This window comes from Chenopodium album, chromosome 24 (assembly GCF_948465745.1).
Source record: "Chenopodium album chromosome 24, dcCheAlbu1.1, whole genome shotgun sequence".
In the NCBI taxonomy this organism is placed as follows: domain Eukaryota; kingdom Viridiplantae; phylum Streptophyta; class Magnoliopsida; order Caryophyllales; family Amaranthaceae; genus Chenopodium; species Chenopodium album.
The window spans coordinates 12790705-12810522 of NC_137857.1; the positions used below are offsets into that span (position 1 = coordinate 12790705).

The 19818-nt window shown below is 33.3% G+C and overlaps 1 protein-coding gene across 1 annotated transcript; it reads left to right on the forward strand.

Annotated features, from left to right (window-relative positions):
- The first annotated feature begins 2619 nt into the window (after window positions 1-2619).
- LOC145611139 (elongation factor G-1, mitochondrial-like) lies at window positions 2620-18248 on the forward strand. Its single transcript, XM_081666385.1, has 19 exons — window positions 2620-3086; window positions 4814-5035; window positions 6744-6865; window positions 6947-7097; window positions 8920-8991; window positions 9193-9288; window positions 9411-9499; window positions 9705-9771; window positions 11042-11080; window positions 11246-11306; window positions 12220-12329; window positions 12402-12545; window positions 12640-12761; window positions 13301-13426; window positions 13673-13793; window positions 15325-15425; window positions 15515-15575; window positions 17575-17628; window positions 17707-18248. The coding sequence occupies exons 1-19, from the start codon at window positions 2691-2693 to the stop codon at window positions 17812-17814; spliced, it is 2262 nt and encodes a 753-aa protein (XP_081522511.1). The 5' UTR covers window positions 2620-2690; the 3' UTR covers window positions 17815-18248.
- The last annotated feature ends 1570 nt before the right edge of the window (window positions 18249-19818 follow it).

Here is a 19818-nt window from a genome sequence, read left to right on the forward strand (position 1 = left end):
CTTGTTAAAATCAAACTTTTTTAAAATTAAACCCCAACTTTTATAAAATAAAATAATTAAATAACTTTCCAAATATTTCCAACTTACATGGAATAAGTGGTTAAAATACCATAATTAAAATATTAAAATTATCCAAATATTTTATAAAATACATATTTTAAATAAAACACGTATAAAAATACGGGGTATTACAATCTTCTTGACATGGTTTCGACCTTAGGGTAATGGGTTAATTTCAACCTAAGGTTTTAGTCTTAAAATAGTAGGGTAATTTCGACCTAGGGTTTCGATTTTAAGGTAGTGGTCGAGGTAGGTGATGGGCATTGGGTGGCTAACCAAAGCCTTTTAGAGCTCAGCTCATCAAAATGTATCAAGCTATTCTAATTAAAAAACAATGGGATTGACAAAAATTACAGGCTCTTCTTCCTAAATACACCACAACCCAAAATCATAAGCATCCACTATTTCTCAATTATATGATGGAGAAACCTGTTTGGGAACTCACTGTACATGGAAACTTCTCGTTAAGTAAGCCAATTGGCTTGCTCCTAACCTTAATCCCGATGACAACAATTGGCTCCATAGATGGATATGGAAAATAAACAACTTCTAAATTCTTTGACACCTTTAGGATTTACCATCGAACACAATTTGTGTTCAATGAGTGGCACCAAAAAAGTCTCATACGTACCTTTTCCTCCATGGGATCTCTCCTTTTGAGATCCCACAATCATTCTTTTCATACTCAACACCCATCATCCATTCTTATTTCATGGAAAACACCTCCCGACAGCTTATTCAAGCTCAAATTCGATGGTTCAATTCATAACAACTCAGTAGCAACATAAATCATCATCAGAGATAGCATCGAAGCACTCTTCAACGCATCTACGTTCAACCTCGGCAACATCAAAGTATTTATAGCGGAAGCTACGATTCTTTATAAAGGATTCAAATTAGCTCTTTAATGTGGTATACAAGAACATTGAAATTGAAGGTGATAACCTAATAGTCATCAACTCAATAAAAGACACTTGGGCAGTACCTTGACTGTCGAGCATATTATCGAATACACTCGTTCTCTCCTCTCTCAGTTTCCTAATTGGAATATTTAACACGTCTACCGAGAGGCAAATCGCGCAACAGATTGGATGACTAATGTGGGACATTCAATATGTATTAGTATGAATGTTTATGTTTGTAGTGGTTTGTTTTTATTCTTTCTTTTGATATATTATGAAGATAAAAGCTAACGAACACCTCATGGAGTTGTGTAAGATAACTAAAAGTAGAAATATTAAATTAAAATGAACATTGCACAAAAAAAAAAAATAAAAAAAAAAAAATGAGCCTTATTTACAACAATTGACTCGTGATTTTGACACGTATTCCCAAATCTATATTATAATTGTAGAGACACTTTTCACCAAAATCCTCCAAAACCCAAATGCTCAGCTCTCATGCATTTAAGGTTTTTTTTTTTTTTTTTTTTTTTTTTTTTTTTTTTCTATATAAATAAAAATAACTACCTATCCAACAACTTTATTTTTATTTATTTTTAATCATTTTTTTTTTTAAAAAAACAATAACTACCCATCTAATATTTCCTTTTTTTTTCAAGAAAGTACTACTAACATTTAACTTTGTGTTTTTTTTTTAATTTTATTTTTATTATGTTTTTATTTTTTATTTTTGTACGTAGTATAATATATGACATGCATTAGCACAAGTATACAGTTTCTTTATCAACAATTCACTATAACACTCAAAATCCCCAACATTTCACTTTTTGTAAAACAATATGTACTAACATTTCACTTTGTTCTACGAGTATTTTTTGGTAGATAGTATAATATATGTCATGCATAAGCACGAGTATATAGTTCCTTTATCAACAATTCACTATAGTACTCTAAATCCCAAACCCTTCAATTATATGCATTTTTTTAGGCACTACCTTCTAAACAATTTCCACTTCTCTTATCATCAAAAAAAAAAAAGTGCAACACGTTTTTGTGCAACTGGCCTCACCGAATAACTATTTGCAACAGATTAAATTATATAACTCTAAGAGCAAGACATGCACTAACCAATATGACGCTACCGACTAACCCGAGTAACCCCTATAACACTAAACGGGTAACCTCTATACATTTGACAAAGTAAACCCCATAATATCTAGCTACATTGCGTTGCCACCGACATAAAAGAGTAAGACCCTTTTTTGAGCTTCTAAGCAAAGCAGGGAATATCATATGCAAAGCAGGTGTCAGCACGACAGAACAAGTGTCAGCACATTAGGTTCGAACCCTTGACCTCTTTGAAGAAATGTTATTGTTTAACCATCTAGGCAAATTGTTGGTTATGCTTTAATGTTTCACACTAAATAATATTATACCATAAAAATATTGAATATACCTACTACATACACACTATTAAATGCTCTTAAAAATTAGCACTTGCACAATTACAAAAGTAGTATCCCGGGGCAACGCCCGGGCTACTCACTAGTTACAATATTAAATCCAACTTTCCACATTTTAAATTCCCCAGTCGAGAAGGACTTGTTAATACGGAGTCGACTACAAAGTATTGTATGATTTGTATGAATAAGAGAGTACCTCAGTAATAGGGTTTATCAAAATCATTCAAAGCTTGCAGGGTTTAGCTTCTAGTCAGGAGCTCCAACAATGGCGAGATCAGCAAGATCCTCAGTTTCTCGCCTCTACTACACCCTTTTCACTTCATCAACTCCCCATCAAACCCAATCTCCGTCATCTCCATTCCTCCACCGCCATTTCCGTTTATTCTCAGCCGGCAGCGCCGCCCGCGTCAAAGAAGAGAAGGGCTCTCAATTGCAGGACTCATTATCGAAAGTCCGAAACATCGGAATATCGGCGCATATCGATTCCGGAAAGACCACATTGACGGAAAGAATTTTGTATTACACTGGAAGAATTCATGAGATCCATGAAGTTAGAGGAAGAGATGGTGTTGGTGCGAAAATGGATTCCATGGATTTGGAGAGAGAAAAGGGGATTACTATTCAATCTGCTGCTACTTATTGTACTTGGAAGGGGTATCAGGTATGGATGATTACCACAATTTGGAATGTTTTCGTTTTTATTTCTTGTTATATGTTTCAAGTCAATGATTTTTATTTGTTGATTTGTGGGTTTGTTTGAGTTATAATTCTGTTTAATTTGTTCATTTGTTTCCTGTTATGTGTTGAAATCAATACTCTGATGTTAATATGGTTGATACTTGATATGAGGTTGGTTTGATACTTTGAGTTACGGAGTATAACTTTGTTTGATTTGTTTTTGAAAGTGGGTTCGATTTTGAATGTAAGAACTTAAATCTAGTTATTATTAGTTGAAAAAAAAAATGTGCAAGTGTAGTAACTTTAGAAGTTGTGTTTAAAAATCATGTACACTTGTTTGGGATAGTGGATTAAAGTTTGATACATTTTTTTCTAGGTGTTAAAAACATCATTAAGAATCATTTTATTAGTGTGATTTTTTGGGTTTGTGGGTTTTTTAGTTGGACTTTGATAAAGGAAAACGAGTTTGGGTTCCGCATGGTTGGAGTAAAAGAAGAGCTTGTAATTTATGGTCCTTTGCTTTTGAAACTGAGCAAGTACTTTAGGAATTATTGGTGGACTGGTAGTGTAGGGTTATGAAGATGGTCCTAGTGGGTGGGGTATGTCGGGTTATGATGGAAATTAAAGGGGTGTTGATGGTGGTGGTCAAAGTGTGGATGATGACTATAGTGGCGATCAAGGCTTGCCAAGAATGACGAGGTACAAACTACAAAGGAGTTTGGGGTGGGGTTGTTAGAAAAGACGTGATATTGTCTTTATCTATATATGCAAAGGTGACTTTGGTGGTGATTTGGTGACTTTGGTGGTGATTTGGTGACTTTGAACTTCTCATTTAAGGTTGATCGAGAATTTCTTTGAACGATACGGATGAGAAGAATAGGTGTGTAACATTTTTTAAATTGAATGTTCAACTTTTTTTAAACTGTAGGTGGATAATTTGTTTATGATTTTTTAAAGCATATTCAGTTGAAAATGATGCATCTTACAATTGAGCCAAAATTATTTGCTCATTTTATTCAAAAAAAAAAATAAATAGCATTATTAAATGCAAATTTATCTTAAGGGTATGAGCATCTTCTATGATAAGTTGAGGTGCATGAAAAAGGAAATACATCTCCATCAATTTTCTAAATTATTGAAAGTAAGAAGGCATCATAGGGCTCCACTGTGTAATTAGATCTTAATGTAGGGTGTAGCTTATTTCACCATTGGATGGTAAATGGGACCTAGAATGCTTGTTTACTTAGGTATCTTTTGCTTGAACATTGTAAAAGCTGAGTAGATTTAAGGCTATGAACTTTTGTAACAGTGTAGTGAACCCTTGACCCTGTACTACTTAGATAAAATTGAACTATTCTTCAAAGTTCAAAGCAAAGGTCCAATGAGTGGTTTCATGACACAATAATTGCGTCTTTCTTTGATCAAGTTGCTTGGAAATGTGTTTAGTATGATTATATCTTATCACAGTAAGAATTTAAGAATGAGTTGCATTATTGAAATCAAATCCTGATAGTTGTCACCTTTGATTAGTTTGATGATACTCATCTTAAGCTATTAAGCTGACAGTTTATACGACTTTTATGTTTACTTTATCTCTTACTCCATGTGCCAATGCAAATTGTTTGTGTTATGTGACTCTTATGCAATGTGTTTATTACACTTTTTCAAGATCAGTATTCATTTCTAGTATTTCAAAACCTTATATATCAGGTCAATATCATCGATACTCCGGGTCATGTTGACTTTACCATTGAAGTAGAGCGTGCCTTGCGTGTCCTTGATGGTGCCATACTCGTCCTTTGCAGTGTTGGTGGTGTTCAGAGCCAATCGATTACTGTTGATCGGCAAATGAGGAGGTATGAAGTTCCAAGAATTGCATTCATTAATAAGTTGGACCGAATGGGAGCTGATCCGTGGAAGGTTCTTAATCAGGTATGCTATATCTCTTATAATTTGAGGTGCAATACTGTATTACAATGTAGGTATATTTTTATTTGCAATTGCTTTTTTGAGTTCATACTACCCAATAGCCTCAAGTTTTCACATTCGATGAGTGTATTGTTTAATTTTAGGTAAGCAACACAAAGAATATTTTAGTAATTACTTTAATATGCATACTAATAGCTACTATTGGTGTTGTGAATTGACAAGTGACAATACATTATATAACAAGTGATAAAATGTTGAATACGTGATGTTAGTTAAGTGAGCAGATAATATGGATTGAAGAGGGTAATGGAAGGCTGTAGGCTGCAGGATGTTGAATCTATTCCATCGTCCATAGGGATTAGGTTTTTGGAATTCTTATCAGATTTGAACTCCGTATATAAAGAGGACAAGATTTTGAGTCACCCAAATACATCATATTACTGGCTACTATTACAATGACAATTAAAACCATTGTTTTGTAGAATAAGAATTTTAGGCATCTATAATTCTGGTCACTCTCATTGTGTGCTCCACTCCACTGTGTGATTGTAGGAGCCCTACTTTGCGGCTTTGCCATCTGTGAATTAAGTTGGTTGTATAGGTAATAGCCGTATACCTTTGCCAAACATGTGTTATTACTGATTGCCCTTTTTGGCCTACCAAATAGGATACTTTTGCTAAAATTTAGAAAGCAGACAAGACATTTGTGAAGAGCTATGTTAGTCTCTGCATATTTGCCAAAGTACCTTAACACGGATCCGGGTATGGAAAATGAATAAGTTAGGATAGTTTGCATTCTAATACAATTATGACTACCTATACAAACCAGAAATTAAAGAACAGGGAATGAAATTTGGGCACTAAAGTTACATTAACATGAAAAAATTGAAGATTTCTAGATGTAGGGTTTGAGAGAAAGTCCCTGGATCTATTTATTAAATAAAGATGAAATCCACCTTAAGAAGCAACTAGACATTGTTTTTTTTTTTTTTTTTTTTTTTTTTTTTTTTTTTTTTTCCAATGGTGAGAGGCAAGTCGGTTGTTTTCGTCACCATGTGTTTTCTCTCTCTTCCCTTTGTGCAGTTGGTAAATTCATATTCTTTGCTTTCTTCTTCTTTTTCTTCGTATTTATTAATTTTTTTTATTCAAATTGTTGGAATATTCTCCTAAAATTGGTGATGACTATGCTAGTGTTTGAGTTTAGTCGTCATTAGTTTGGGCTTTGGATTGGGCTTAAAATTATACTCTGTTTGTTTCAGAAAACTTGTTTCAATTTCCTTTTTCATCTGTCCCAAAATACTTGTTACACTTCCATATTAGACTGACCCCTCCGATATTTTAATATATCTCTTAAAGGTTTGGTCCCCAATTGTGCGCTATTAATAGTGAGACTGGGGAATGTTTCACTATATCTTTCACTGTATTGGTGAGTAGATCATTAGAGGCATAGAGCCATTATTGCTAAGATGTGGGGAAGCTTTTCACTTTATCTTCGAATAAACTATTACGGGGTCGAGATATTTGGCTTTAGTCCTTCTTTACGTCTATGATTGATAATCCTATGGCGTATTTTGAATTTCTCTATTACTGATAATAGAATGCTCTGCAGAATTTAGTTTGTTAAAATATGTGTAATTTGGTCTTATATTTTTATATTAGACAGAGTATTTGCAAGACTAGCTAGCTGCTGAATAATTTTTCTCATTCACAGGCTAGGTCAAAGCTTCGGCATCATAGTGCTGCTCTGCAAGTACCAATTGGCCTTGAAGAAGATTTTCAGGGTCTTGTGGATCTTGTGCATTTAAAAGCTTATTATTTCGAAGGATCGAGTGGGTGTGTATGCTGTACTTTTCTTCTGCATCTTGTTACATTGCAATATGTAGACTTCTTATATAATTAATGTTTAAATTGCAGGGGAAAAGTTGTCACCGCTGAAATTCCTGCAGATATGGAAGGTTTAGTGGCAGAAAAGCGGCATGAGCTGATAGAGGCAGTCTCTGAGGTTGATGATGAATTGGCTGAGTTGTTTCTGGCTGATGAACCCATATCATCTTCTGATCTTGAGGTTAGTTGGTGATATTAAATTCTAATGTCCTCAATACAGACTCTAAAGAAGTTGAAGTATGAATGATTTTATTGAGCATTTTGAAGTTCTTCGAAAGGTAGATCTCCAGCTAAAGTTAATTTACTGTATACATATATCAAGTGTCGAGATTGCTGTAAAGATTATTTATAATTGGGAGCTGCAGAAAAATTATAGCCAAATCTCAGTTTACTGTGTTGATGATTATAAACTGTATTTTTTTTTGGTATTGCTTTAGTTTTTGAGGCTCTGGCAGTATAAGGCCAGTAAGAAATTCAGCTGTCTTTGTTTGTGATCATTATCTGTATGGGGATTCTGATCCTCATTGGCCTAGACAAATGTCTTCTGTTCTGAAATCAACAGAAATCTAACAAGGAACATAAAGGAGCCGTCTGGGAGGTGCACTGCTTCCTGACTTTCTATGGATGGAAAACATTTGTTCATTCTTGCTTCTAAGTCAAAGGTGTAAATTTTTGTTGTTTTTCACTGTATCTTTTGAGGGAAGAATACCTAGTGATAACTTATATAAGCTATAATGATACAACAGATTTTTGAAATATATGATTAGGAAGCTGCAACAACATTTCAAAACAGTACATGAATCTTACTGCACTTAAATTCCTCTGAAATCTGTGTCAGACCTTTGTTATGAATCAAGTGTCAGTAAAAATTTTTGGAACTTCTGACTTAAACATTTATCACTGCTTCCTGGTTAGAGCATTATAGAGTGTACCCTAAAGAGCATCAAAGATTATACTTTCATGTCCCTCTCAAACTAACAAACACGTTTTGAGTGGCTTTTGTTCTGCTTTTGCAGTGTATACTCGTATCATTTATAGTTTTGGGAGCTGAAGTTTACGTTTTTATGCTTCCTTTTAGATAATCTGCAACACTTTTTTTTTTTTTTTTTTTTTTTTTTTTTTTTTTTTTTTGGGGACTAAGTCTTTGTTGTTGTTGTTGTCGTTGTTTTATTGGGATGAACATCCTAGCTTTTTACTTTTATGATAATCTGCAACACTGAGCTCTGACTGATTGTTATGGCTTCAGGTGGAGCGCATAAGCTAGCTTTTTCTTTCTTCAAGTTGCACTTGACAACATTCTTTCAAGAATGATTAATTTATTGCTTTGTAACTAAAAGTGTGCTCATTGTCAGCCTTTGATTTCCCCCCTTTTCTTTTTTAGAAATATCTGTTAGTTTCCCAACATTACATTGAAAGATTGTTGAGTTTGCAGTAGCTCCTGAATTATCGAAGCTACTGATTGTTAGACAACATTATCTTCCTGATTTTAGTTTCCTTTAGAAACATAGATGAGTAAAGTGCAAAGCATGCTGAAATGCTGGAAAAAGGTTCTAGTTTCTATCCCTGACCTATCTTCTTGCTGCGAGCACTGCTGGACATGTTTGAAGAATGTAGGCAACATTCATTTTGAATCCGGCAGACTAATGAGCCTTCTTGTAGTTGCAGAAAAAGTTTTGTTGATGAAATTTGTTGTGACGGATGTTGCTCTTGGCTTGCTACTTTTTATTTAATGGGCAAAAGTCTATTAACAGGCCTACCTCTTCTGTTCATCTATCATTAACTGATTAGCCAGCATAAAAATTTGAAATAATTTTAAGTGCATATTCTATTATTTTTTCTTGCCTTGGTCTTTCTCAGTTTCTTGTGAACTCTATGCTCTCAGCAGGATGGAAAGTTATTCAATCTACATGTTAACTATCCTATCTTAGAACTTTTCTTGTTATGCTATGAAATGGTACATTGTTCTTTTATGAATTTATTATGGATTTTTATTTCTTTTGTAGGAAGCGATACGTAGGGCTACTGTTGCCCGGAAATTTGTCCCTGTATTCATGGGCACTGCTTTCAAGAACAAGGTACTTGGATCGATGCCGTTTTTCCTAAATCTCTCTCTCTCTCTCTCTCTCTCTCTCTCTTAGGAGGATAATTTAGATAAAAAATACCAATAGGGAAATAGGAAATACAATTATGCTAATATATGACGAGTAAGCTGATAATTAATTATCGATGGCTCTGCTTCTTATTTTCTAAACATTCTTGTATGTCTTAAATAACAGGGTGTTCAGCCACTTCTTGATGGAGTTCTCAATTACTTGCCTTGTCCTACTGAAGTCAACAACTATGCTTTGGATCAAAATAATAATGAAGAGAAGGTAATTGTCTGGTAGTAGTAAATAAGCAGTTAAAATTAGTTTGTCGGGTGATTGGATTACACATAAACGGTAGCTAAGTGTTTTTATTTTATTTATTTATTTTTTTGTTTTGTTTTGTTTAGGTTTTGTTACCTGGGTCTACAACAGGACCTCTCGTAGCACTGGCTTTTAAATTGGAAGAAGGACGATTTGGTCAATTGACATTTTTGAGGTACAAATAATGCCTTTATTTATTTATTTATTTATCTATTTAAAGATAATTAATTTTGATGCTAGTTTGTTTTTTGATGTACCCAAGTTTCAAACAATGGGTCATGTTTATTGATCCATATATTCACCCAGACAGGTTAAACATTAGAAATTCCATCTTTTAAAACCCGACTTTCAAATATTGTTGGTGTTTGATTTTGGTGCAGAATATATGAGGGTGTCATCAGGAAAGGGGACTTCATACATAATATCAACACTGGCAAGAGACTTAAGGTACTCCGATGTTGCCATTTGGTGTTACTTCGTTACAGATGGCATGGGTCAAGGTTCCCAACGCCCATATTAGTATGAATGTATGATGTTCATCAGAAAGGGGTGAGACTGGCTTTTAAAAATGAAAAAAAAAATCTTAATGTAATGTAGTTGGTAGCATAAATCTTCCACGATTCCATCTACCAAAAGAAATTTTACAAACTAGAACTCAGAATTAAACAGGATTGCACCTCGTACCCCCTCTATTGTGCATAGGGAACTCATTATCTGAGTTTGTAATCCTACTTCCTCCTTCCAAATTAGCTGACTCATTTTTACTTCAGACACTATTCACAAACGCTAATTCAACTAGCTTTTTGATTTGAAAAAACATAGTCATGGGATCTTTTCAGATTCCTCTCAAAGTGTATATTCTAAATTAACTTATTTTTTATTTTTTATTTTTTATTTTTATTTTTTTTTATAAATTTTTACTAATTTGGTTATTTTATGCATTGGCATACGTGATTAAAGAAACATGTCTAATAAATTGGATTGGAGGGAATATATATTGTGCTTAATATAATATTCCTTTTCTAAAAATATGTGGACTCTCTGATTTTTCTCCACTCCTTATGTGCTCATTAGGCTATGGAAAAACATTTATTTACTACCTTCATTAATGTTTTTTTTTTTAATTTTTTTTTTAACATTTATTTACTACCTTCATTAATTTTATTTTATTTTTTCTCCTTTGAGGATTAAGGGTTGGTTGTTCAACCTTTTTATTGTTGAATTACACTTCCTTGGCGTGCACATATATTGGTAGTTCTCTTATTTGCTTAGAATTTAGTGGACACAATTAATCTAAAATTCTTCGTTATATGGACAGAGTATTTGAAGTATCCTTGTTACTCCCTCTTTTCCCAATGAAGTGTCCTATTTGTCTTTTGCACACGTTTTAAGGAAGGTGAATAAATAAATAAGATAGTGAGGTTTGGTTGATTAAAGATGAATATAAATAACAAGATGGTGTAGTTTGGTTGATTAAAGGTGAATTTAAAAAAAAAAGTGGGTTTTGTGTTTGATTGAAATGAATAAAGAAAATAGATAAAGGTGAAATGATAGTTTTATTCAGAAAAGGAGAAAAGTGAATTTATTTGGGGACAGGGAGTATCTGAAATTATTTGTTTGCTGAATCTGTGGTAGTGGTTATATTAATTGTATAAATGTATATTATTGACTCTATTAAATTGTGCCTTATTTTTCACCTTTACTGTATTGACATCAGGTTCCTCGCCTTGTACGGATGCATTCTAATGAGATGGAGGTCAGTGCTTTCTCAATAAGATCCTCTATATTTTTTGACCTATGCATAGTCAAGTTTTGATGCATCCATTCTACCTTAGTAAGAGTTGTTTAGATAAAGAAATATTATTGATTGACACTGTTGGTTTTTTTCTAATACTTTCACTTGGGATATCTCATGTTGTAGGACATTCAAGAGGCACATGCTGGACAAATTGTTGCTGTATTTGGAGTCGATTGTGCTACAGGTCTATATACTTTCTAAGATTGCTATTGAGTGATTATCCCTTCCTTTGTCCATGTATGAATGAATTAGGGGTTACTGATAAAATGCACATCATTAGTCAAACTTATAGATTTATTTACAAATGATTGCTTTTAATTTTTGGAAAGTACTCTATGTATAATTATATATATATATATATATATATATATATATATATATATATATATATATATATATATATATATATAGACTACTAGGGTTGGGATCCAATGTAACATCTTAAAGTGAGAAGGGTGACAACATTCTTAAACTACATTACTGTTTATTGTTATTTTTAAAATGAAAATAAGTATCGGGAGAATTTTTTCATGACTTTATATGATAACTGTATCTTAAACGAGTCAAGACGGAGAAGAAGCTTAAAATAGCTTAGGCTTTATCACCTGCTTTCAAAGAGAGTCGAGAAAGAAATAATTGCTTTATTTTTAGATGGATTATAACTACTATTTTGGAGTAGAGTGTCGGATTCTATGATCTACTCAGGCACGACATCCAAATCTAAGTTTGGGTAATATAGTTTGTGGGACTAAGTGTGCAAATTGTTTCAGCTGTATTGTTATGTGCATAATTTTGAACCAGATTATATATATTTTTAAAAAGTTTGTTTTAATTTTAGCTCGATTTTTTTTTCTAAAATTTTAATTTTTTATATTTTTATTAGGCGTATTATGTTAATGAAAAAAAAATTACATACTTCGTATATATATCTTCTCATGAGATCTCTACTCTATATTTCCTTATGACATGTCCTAAAAGATAAATTAAAAACAGAGAAGTCTGGAACTTTGAATAAATTTTGTCCATTTCCCCTGTTGATTTTCTCTTTTTACCAGTCAAACCTCTTTATTAATGTTTGGATATAATTATGTTTCCAGGTGACACATTCACTGATGGAACGGTCAAGTACACTATGACTTCTATGAATGTTCCTGAACCAGTGATGTCATTGGCTGTTTCACCAGTTTCTAAGGATTCTGGAGGGCAGGTGAGTACTGGAACTGGCAAATCTTGATGCAGTGGTACTGCCTCATCTAACTGATGCATCTGTTATTGACAGTTTTCAAAAGCATTGAATCGTTTCCAGAAGGAAGATCCAACCTTCCGTGTGGGGTTAGATCCTGAGAGTGGGCAGACGATTATTTCTGGTATGGGAGAACTACATTTATCCATTTATGTTGAGCGCATCCGAAGAGAATACAAGGTACTATTGACAATAAAGCTTATGATATTTAAAAAATCACGCAGTATAATATTAAGTGTGTATTATATCAGAATTTAACCTTTTTTCGATGCAGGTTGAAGCACAAACAGGAAAGCCTCGTGTTAATTTCAGAGAAGCTATTACTAAACGTGCTGAATTTGATTATTTGCATAAGAAGCAAAGTGGAGGTCAGGGTCAATATGGAAGAGTGTGTGGGTAAGAAGAAATTGTTTGAGTTTTTTGGTGCAAGGATCCTTGAATTGGAGCTTTAGAAGATATTTTAATGTGCCTGTGAAAATTAGTTTTCCTGCCACCCCCTCTCAAACCAAAATATTAAAGAATGCCATCTCCTTGAAAAGATGATATATAAGAGTAAAGACAGAAATCAGCTAGGCAATTATGCCAAAATCTGAATTAAATTTCAGATGCAATAACCTAGTATATACATTTCTTCCACATGCCAGCGGGTGTCATAAACTTTCAATACAGGTCTCCGAAGAAACTAATACGTAAATATGTAGGGTCTAATTTCACTCACAGCTCCGATACACCCTAGATAGATGTAGTGGAAAGCTCTCCACTGATCTATGAAGGTACCCTAAAAAAGTTGGGTAGCGAGAAATGCTCTTTACTTTGGAGTTTTGTAGTTGAGGAAGTATCTTGTCATATATCTCTTAAGGAATCCGTGGAGCTGCTTATTGTATTTTGCATTTTTCAAGCTAATGCTTGCTGCTATTTATGTTGTTTTTTTGTAGTTATGTTGAACCACTTCCTATGGGATCGACAACCAAGTTTGAATTTGAAAACCTGATAGTAGGACAAGCTATTCCCTCAAACTTCATACCAGCAATTGAGAAAGGATTTAGAGAAGCAGCAAACTCGTGAGTCCTCATTTGTTTATTTTATCATTTGAAGATTTACTTTAACGCATTCTTTTGAAAGGATTGGATGTTTTAAGTTTATTTACTTAATATTTATGTATTATATTTATTTTGGGTATGTTTTAGTGCTTCCTGGCAATAAGTTTGGTTGGTTATTGAGAAATTAACTTCTTTTCTTTTTTTTCTTTTTTTTATTTTTTATTTTTTTTATTTTTTTTTTAATTTTTTGTTTGTTTGTTTGTGTAGGGGTTCCCTTATTGGACATCCGGTGGAGTATGTTCGTGTTTGTTTAACTGATGGTGCATCCCACGCTGTGGATTCTAGTGAACTTGCATTTAAGTTGGCTTCAATATATGCCTTTAGACAGGTTTTTTCATGTCCCTTTTTCAAATTCTGCTTCAATTGCAATTGAATGGTTCCCCTAGAAATTGTTTCAGTCAAAATTAATTCTCACTTTGCGTGTTTAAAAGACTTATTCCCTTGATAGTGTCCACGTAGGATCGGGTATTAACTTGGTTTATTTATTTATTTATTTATAAGTAGAACCATAGTTGGTGATAGCGGTTTTACAATTACACTGCAATCATTGGTAGCGGTTGTATTTGAAGAACCAATATTGCTATTGACGGTTCTTTCTGCAAGTTTTGTAATCGTCCCACTAAAATCATCTCACTATTTTACATGTAATCGCCTGCAAGTTATTTTTAACAGACCTACCACCTGTAAAAAATTGCAAACAAATTATAACAGGAAGTAAAAAAATTACATGGGAATTGAAGTGCTTGAGGTTGAATATATATGTTGAGATATTCCCCTGAATGCATACTTGTATGAAATTACCCAGAAAATCAAAACAAAATTACAATTAAAAACTGGATTTTAGAGAGAGAAAGAAGAGAGAAGATCTAAGAAGAAATAAGAGATTTTAAAAGGAAAAAACAAGAGTGAAAGTTGAGGAGAGAGAAAATGGGGAGACAGGGGAGATGTGGCACGGAGAAAATGTTTTATTTTAGTAGGGCCCAATTTTTAATTTATATGAATTCATCATGTAAATGTAAAACCGCTATAACCAATTGCAGTTCTACACTGAACCCAAAAAAAAAAAAAAAAAAAAAATCTAATACCCGATCCTACGTGGACACTATTCAGGGAATAAGTTTTTAAAACGACGCAAAATAGGAATCAATTTTGATTAATACATTTTCTTGGGAAATCGTTCAATTGCAATTTGTTTAGTTTTGGGTTGTTGTTGTTTTTATATTTTATTTTTAATTTTTTAATTTTTTTTTTATTTTGCATCTTAGATTTTCTAAAAATTAAGCATTAAAGAGTAATATTTCCAAATAATGCATTAGTGAGGTCTTTTTATTTTTTATTATATATTGTGTCATCTGTAAAATAGTTTGCTATTTTGTTGTCGCTTTTGTTGTTATTGTTTAGTAGTTTGGAAGTTTGTTGGTAATGTTGGATATCATCCATATTACATGTATTGTTTTTTGAATGTAGTTATAATGAGCAAGATGATGTCAAGTGAACTCCAGTTGTTTTCTTTCTGTTTTGTGTACATGTAATAAAACAGAAAATCAGAATTTAAGAAGAGAATATGGGGAAAACTGATAGATGATTATAATTTGATCTTTACAATCCCAGTCTCTTGAGTGCACGGGCAGTCCCGAACTACACACACACAAGAAAAAGGAAAAAAAAAACAATTTCTGCTTGCTATCCCAGTATCCCCTTTCTGATATCCTCAATAACACTGGACTACCTATCCCTCAAACAAACAGATGAGAAGTTTCTGCTTGCCTACTCTAATTAACTAATTTGCTTTGCCAAAAGTGCTCCTTCCCCTTGTGTTATTAGTGTTCATGTTTTATGTTGTTTACATCTTATTTCAGTGCTATACAAAAGCAAAGCCTGTGGTACTAGAACCAATAATGTTGGTGGAGGTTAAAGTACCATCCGAGTTTCAAGGTTCTGTCACCGGTGATATCAACAAGTAAGTGGTATTTGTCGATCTGCTATCCTAATTATGTGAAGACTTCCTATCTGTTTGTAGTCTAATGCATTCCTTTTGCGTTTTTATAGGAGAAAAGGTCTGATTATTGGTAATGACCAGGATGGTGATGATTCTGTCATTATTGCACATGTAAGTACAATTCTTTTCACATCAAAACCAGGCTACCTCAGTAAGACCTTTGAATGATGTTCTTAGTTGCAGTGCAAAAACTGATTGTATCTATTTTGCGAGTCACATCTCTACTTCGTTTCTGTGTATAGATAGTGTTTCATAGTAATTATAGTTCATGTCCATGTCACAAGAATATTTGTAGGTCACGTGTATGTTATTAGTTAATGAGAGTCAGGGTGGTATAGAAAGCAAGTAGTTCAGTGTCGTTGCTTTTGGGGGTGACTTAATACTTGCGTGAATTAGGTGTATAGTAGTGAACGGAAATACTTCACTGAAAAGTACAACTATTAAAATGAAGCAACATCTATATATATATATATATATATATATATATATATATATATATAGATGTTGCTTCATTTTAATAGTTGTACTTTATATATATATATATATATATATATATATATATATATAGGGGAGGGATCCGGTGAGAATAGGTCCATATGTGAGAATTCATACTTATATGAGAACTGATTTAAATTTTAGAACATGTGAGTAAAATTTTAGAACATGTAAGTAAAAATTTAGAACATGCGAGTTAAAATTTAAAACATGTGACTCAAATTAATATTCTGAACATATGAGTAATAAATTAGAACATTTGTGTGAGTAATATGTTTAGAACATCTGATTTTAGGATTTGAACAAGTGATTAAAATTTTAAAATATTTGCTTTATGAAATTTTAAACATATGAGTAAAATTTAGAACATCTGACTTAAGATTATGAACATGTGAATAAAAATTTAGAACAAACTGATATAGAATTTAGAAAGTGTATACGCTTTAAAATCTGGAACATATAATTAAAAATCTTAGAACACACGTTTTAAAATTTAGAACATATAAGTTAAAATTTTGGAACAAGTTATTTAAAATTTATGACATCAAACTTAACTAAATTATGGTTTAGAACATGTGAGTACTAAATTAGAACATTTGATTTAATTTAGAACACCTAAGGAAAAGTTTAGAACATCAGATTTAAAATTTAGAACATACGAGTAAAAATTTAGAACATAAAGAGTGTTCTCACATATGAAAAATTCTCACATAAGAAAAATTCTCACAAGAGCCTTCCCCTATATATATGAGAATTTTTCTTATGTGAGAATTTTTCATATGTGAGAACACTCTTTATGTTCTAAATTTTTACTCGTATGTTCTAAATTTTAAATCTGATGTTCTAAACTTTTCCTTAGGTGTTCTAAATTAAATCAAATGTTCTAATTTAGTACTCACATGTTCTAAACCATAATTTAGTTAAGTTTGATGTCATAAATTTTAAATAACTTGTTCCAAAATTTTAACTTATATGTTCTAAATTTTAAAACGTGTGTTCTAAGATTTTTAATTATATGTTCCAGATTTTAAAGCGTATACACTTTCTAAATTCTATATCAGTTTGTTCTAAATTTTTATTCACATGTTCATAATCTTAAGTCAGATGTTCTAAATTTTACTCATATGTTTAAAATTTCATAAAGCAAATATTTTAAAATTTTAATCACTTGTTCAAATCCTAAAATCAGATGTTCTAAACATATTACTCACACAAATGTTCTAATTTATTACTCATATGTTCAGAATATTAATTTGAGTCACATGTTTTAAATTTTAACTCGCATGTTCTAAATTTTTACTTACATGTTCTAAAATTTTACTCACATGTTCTAAAATTTAAATCAGTTCTCATATAAGTATGAATTCTCACATATGGACCTATTCTCACCGGATCCCTCCCCTATATATATATATATATATATATATATATATATATATATATATATATATATATATAACTGAAAAAAAGGAGCAACTTAGAAATACAAGGAACTTGACCGTGGGATGGGGAAGAATTTATTTAATATGATAGTATTTTGGTGTACATGATAGTTATCACTTTCAATGCGCAAAAGTTATTTATAGGAAAATTCATTTCTTCTCTGTCTTTACAGATCCCCTTGAACAAGATGTTTGGATATTCCACAGACCTGCGCTCAATGACACAGGTTAGCTTTTTTCACCATGTATACTGCACATCTGTTACACACGTAGTTGTGATTTAATTCCTTTCATCTTCAACACAGGGAAAAGGTGAATTCTCAATGGAATACAAAGAACATTCTGCAGTTCCTCAAGATGTGCAGATGGAATTGGTGAACGACTATATGGCCACAAAGGCAGCCGAACAGTAATAGATATGTTAACAGGGAAAAGGTGAATTTACATGATATACATTTTTTTTGGATGTTCAAGATGCTCAGATAACAAGCATTCAGTTAGCATGTAGGTGAGTTTCATGTCTTATGCTGACTACAGATTTTGGTAGCTGGAATAATATGCCGATTGATATACCCCAGGGTCCTCTTATACTTGTGGGTCATTCCTCTAAAAGATGGATGATTTTGTATAGCTGTATGATTACATTCTTTATTGATTATAGTTGATGATGTATTTGCAGTTTAGAATGCTGTGAACTCACCCTACGCCCTATATTTTACATTTGTAAACGCCATGAAAATTCAGTTGTTATGTGTCTCATCTATGTCCTCTTTCTCTAATAATTTGTATTAAGCTATATCTTAGCCTTGGGAAGAAAGATATCACCCATCATCCTCTGGATTAATTTAAGACTAGTACAACGTAGTTATCATATAGTCTGTTCTTTTTTTGTAATATAAAGAATCGAGGATACAGTTTTGCATATTTCAAAATTTGTACAGCCAAGGAACTATATGCGCGTGTCTTCAAAATGGAGAGGACGAAGTAACTTTACTATGAAGTATCTCCTTTTACCTTGAGTTTGCAGCGAAGACAGCCACAAGTCTTGATCGATTTCTGATCAATTTCCCTGCCTTTCGTCGCTCTTTCACTCCTGCACTTTATCTTTCTTTGAATTTTCTTCATCTCTGCTAGGCACCTAGGAGCATTCACTTATTTCAATCAAACTAGATCTGAAGGAAGAAGAGCAAGTTTTAAGTAAATCGGCAGTGAAACCAAAGCAAGACTAGGAAACCAAATAAGGAGAGTAACACCTCAGATACAGGATTCACCTACTGAACCAACCCAAACCTAGGGTGTCTTATTCTATGTAGTCACAAGCTAAGGACGTTGTCGTTTAAGTTGTTGCTTGTCCAGGAGACTTGGTTGCCTATTGTTGGTCGGAGCACAGTAAGTTCTCTGGTTAATGATTATGTATTTAGCCTTGTGCTTTTGGCACTAGGGATTAACCATAAAAATCTAATTGGGAAATCAGCAATTGATGCTACTGTTTCATTGTAACTAGGGTGGGAACTAGGATGCAAATAAATGGATTGAGATCAATTTGTTGAATTATTGCGTTTGCAAGATAATTACATAAGATTGTGTCAAAAAAATATACTAACTCCGTTACAGGTTATGTGCAACGATTATACATTTTTCCTCTCTGCTTTATGTCAAATCGTTGCACATAACCTGTAACGGAGGTAGTAATTACATAAGATCAATCATCATTTCCATGCGATAGATGGATTGAATTTCATCCATTCCATCGTATCCAAAGCCTTCATATCGTGAGGGTACTTTAATACTAATACTAAGGATTAAAAATCATGCTCAACAAAGCTGTTGGTATGATTAATATGAAATCTTTTCCCTTGCCCTACTTTGCATGAATTTGTGACTTAATGATTATGCGTTGGACCTAAGTCTTCGAAATACAAATATTACATACTCCCTTTGTTTTCTTATAATTGCATCACTTTTACTGCAATGTGTGTTTAGACACTACTTGGGCCATCGTGACTAAAGGTGGGCATGGGCCGTGGCACGCGGGCGGCACGAGCCCGACACGTTTCCGGCACGGCACGGCACGGCGGCCCACTTGTGGGCCGTGCCGTGAACACAAATTTTGAAATTTGGCACGGCACGGGCACGATCATCGGCACGCCGGCACAGCCCGTCGACACGACCCGCCGGCACGTTATTTTTATAATATATATACATCAATTTTGTATAATAAATATTTTTAAAAATAAAAAAAATTAAAAAACTGCGGTGGCCCACGGCACGGCCCGGAAAGCACGTGGGCCTTGCCGTGCCGTGGGCTAGGGTGTGCCAAAACTTGGTACGGCACGGCACGACCCGCTACCAAGCCGGCACGGCACGGCACGAGCCCCACCCTGGCACGGCCAAGCACGGCCCGCGACGACACGATG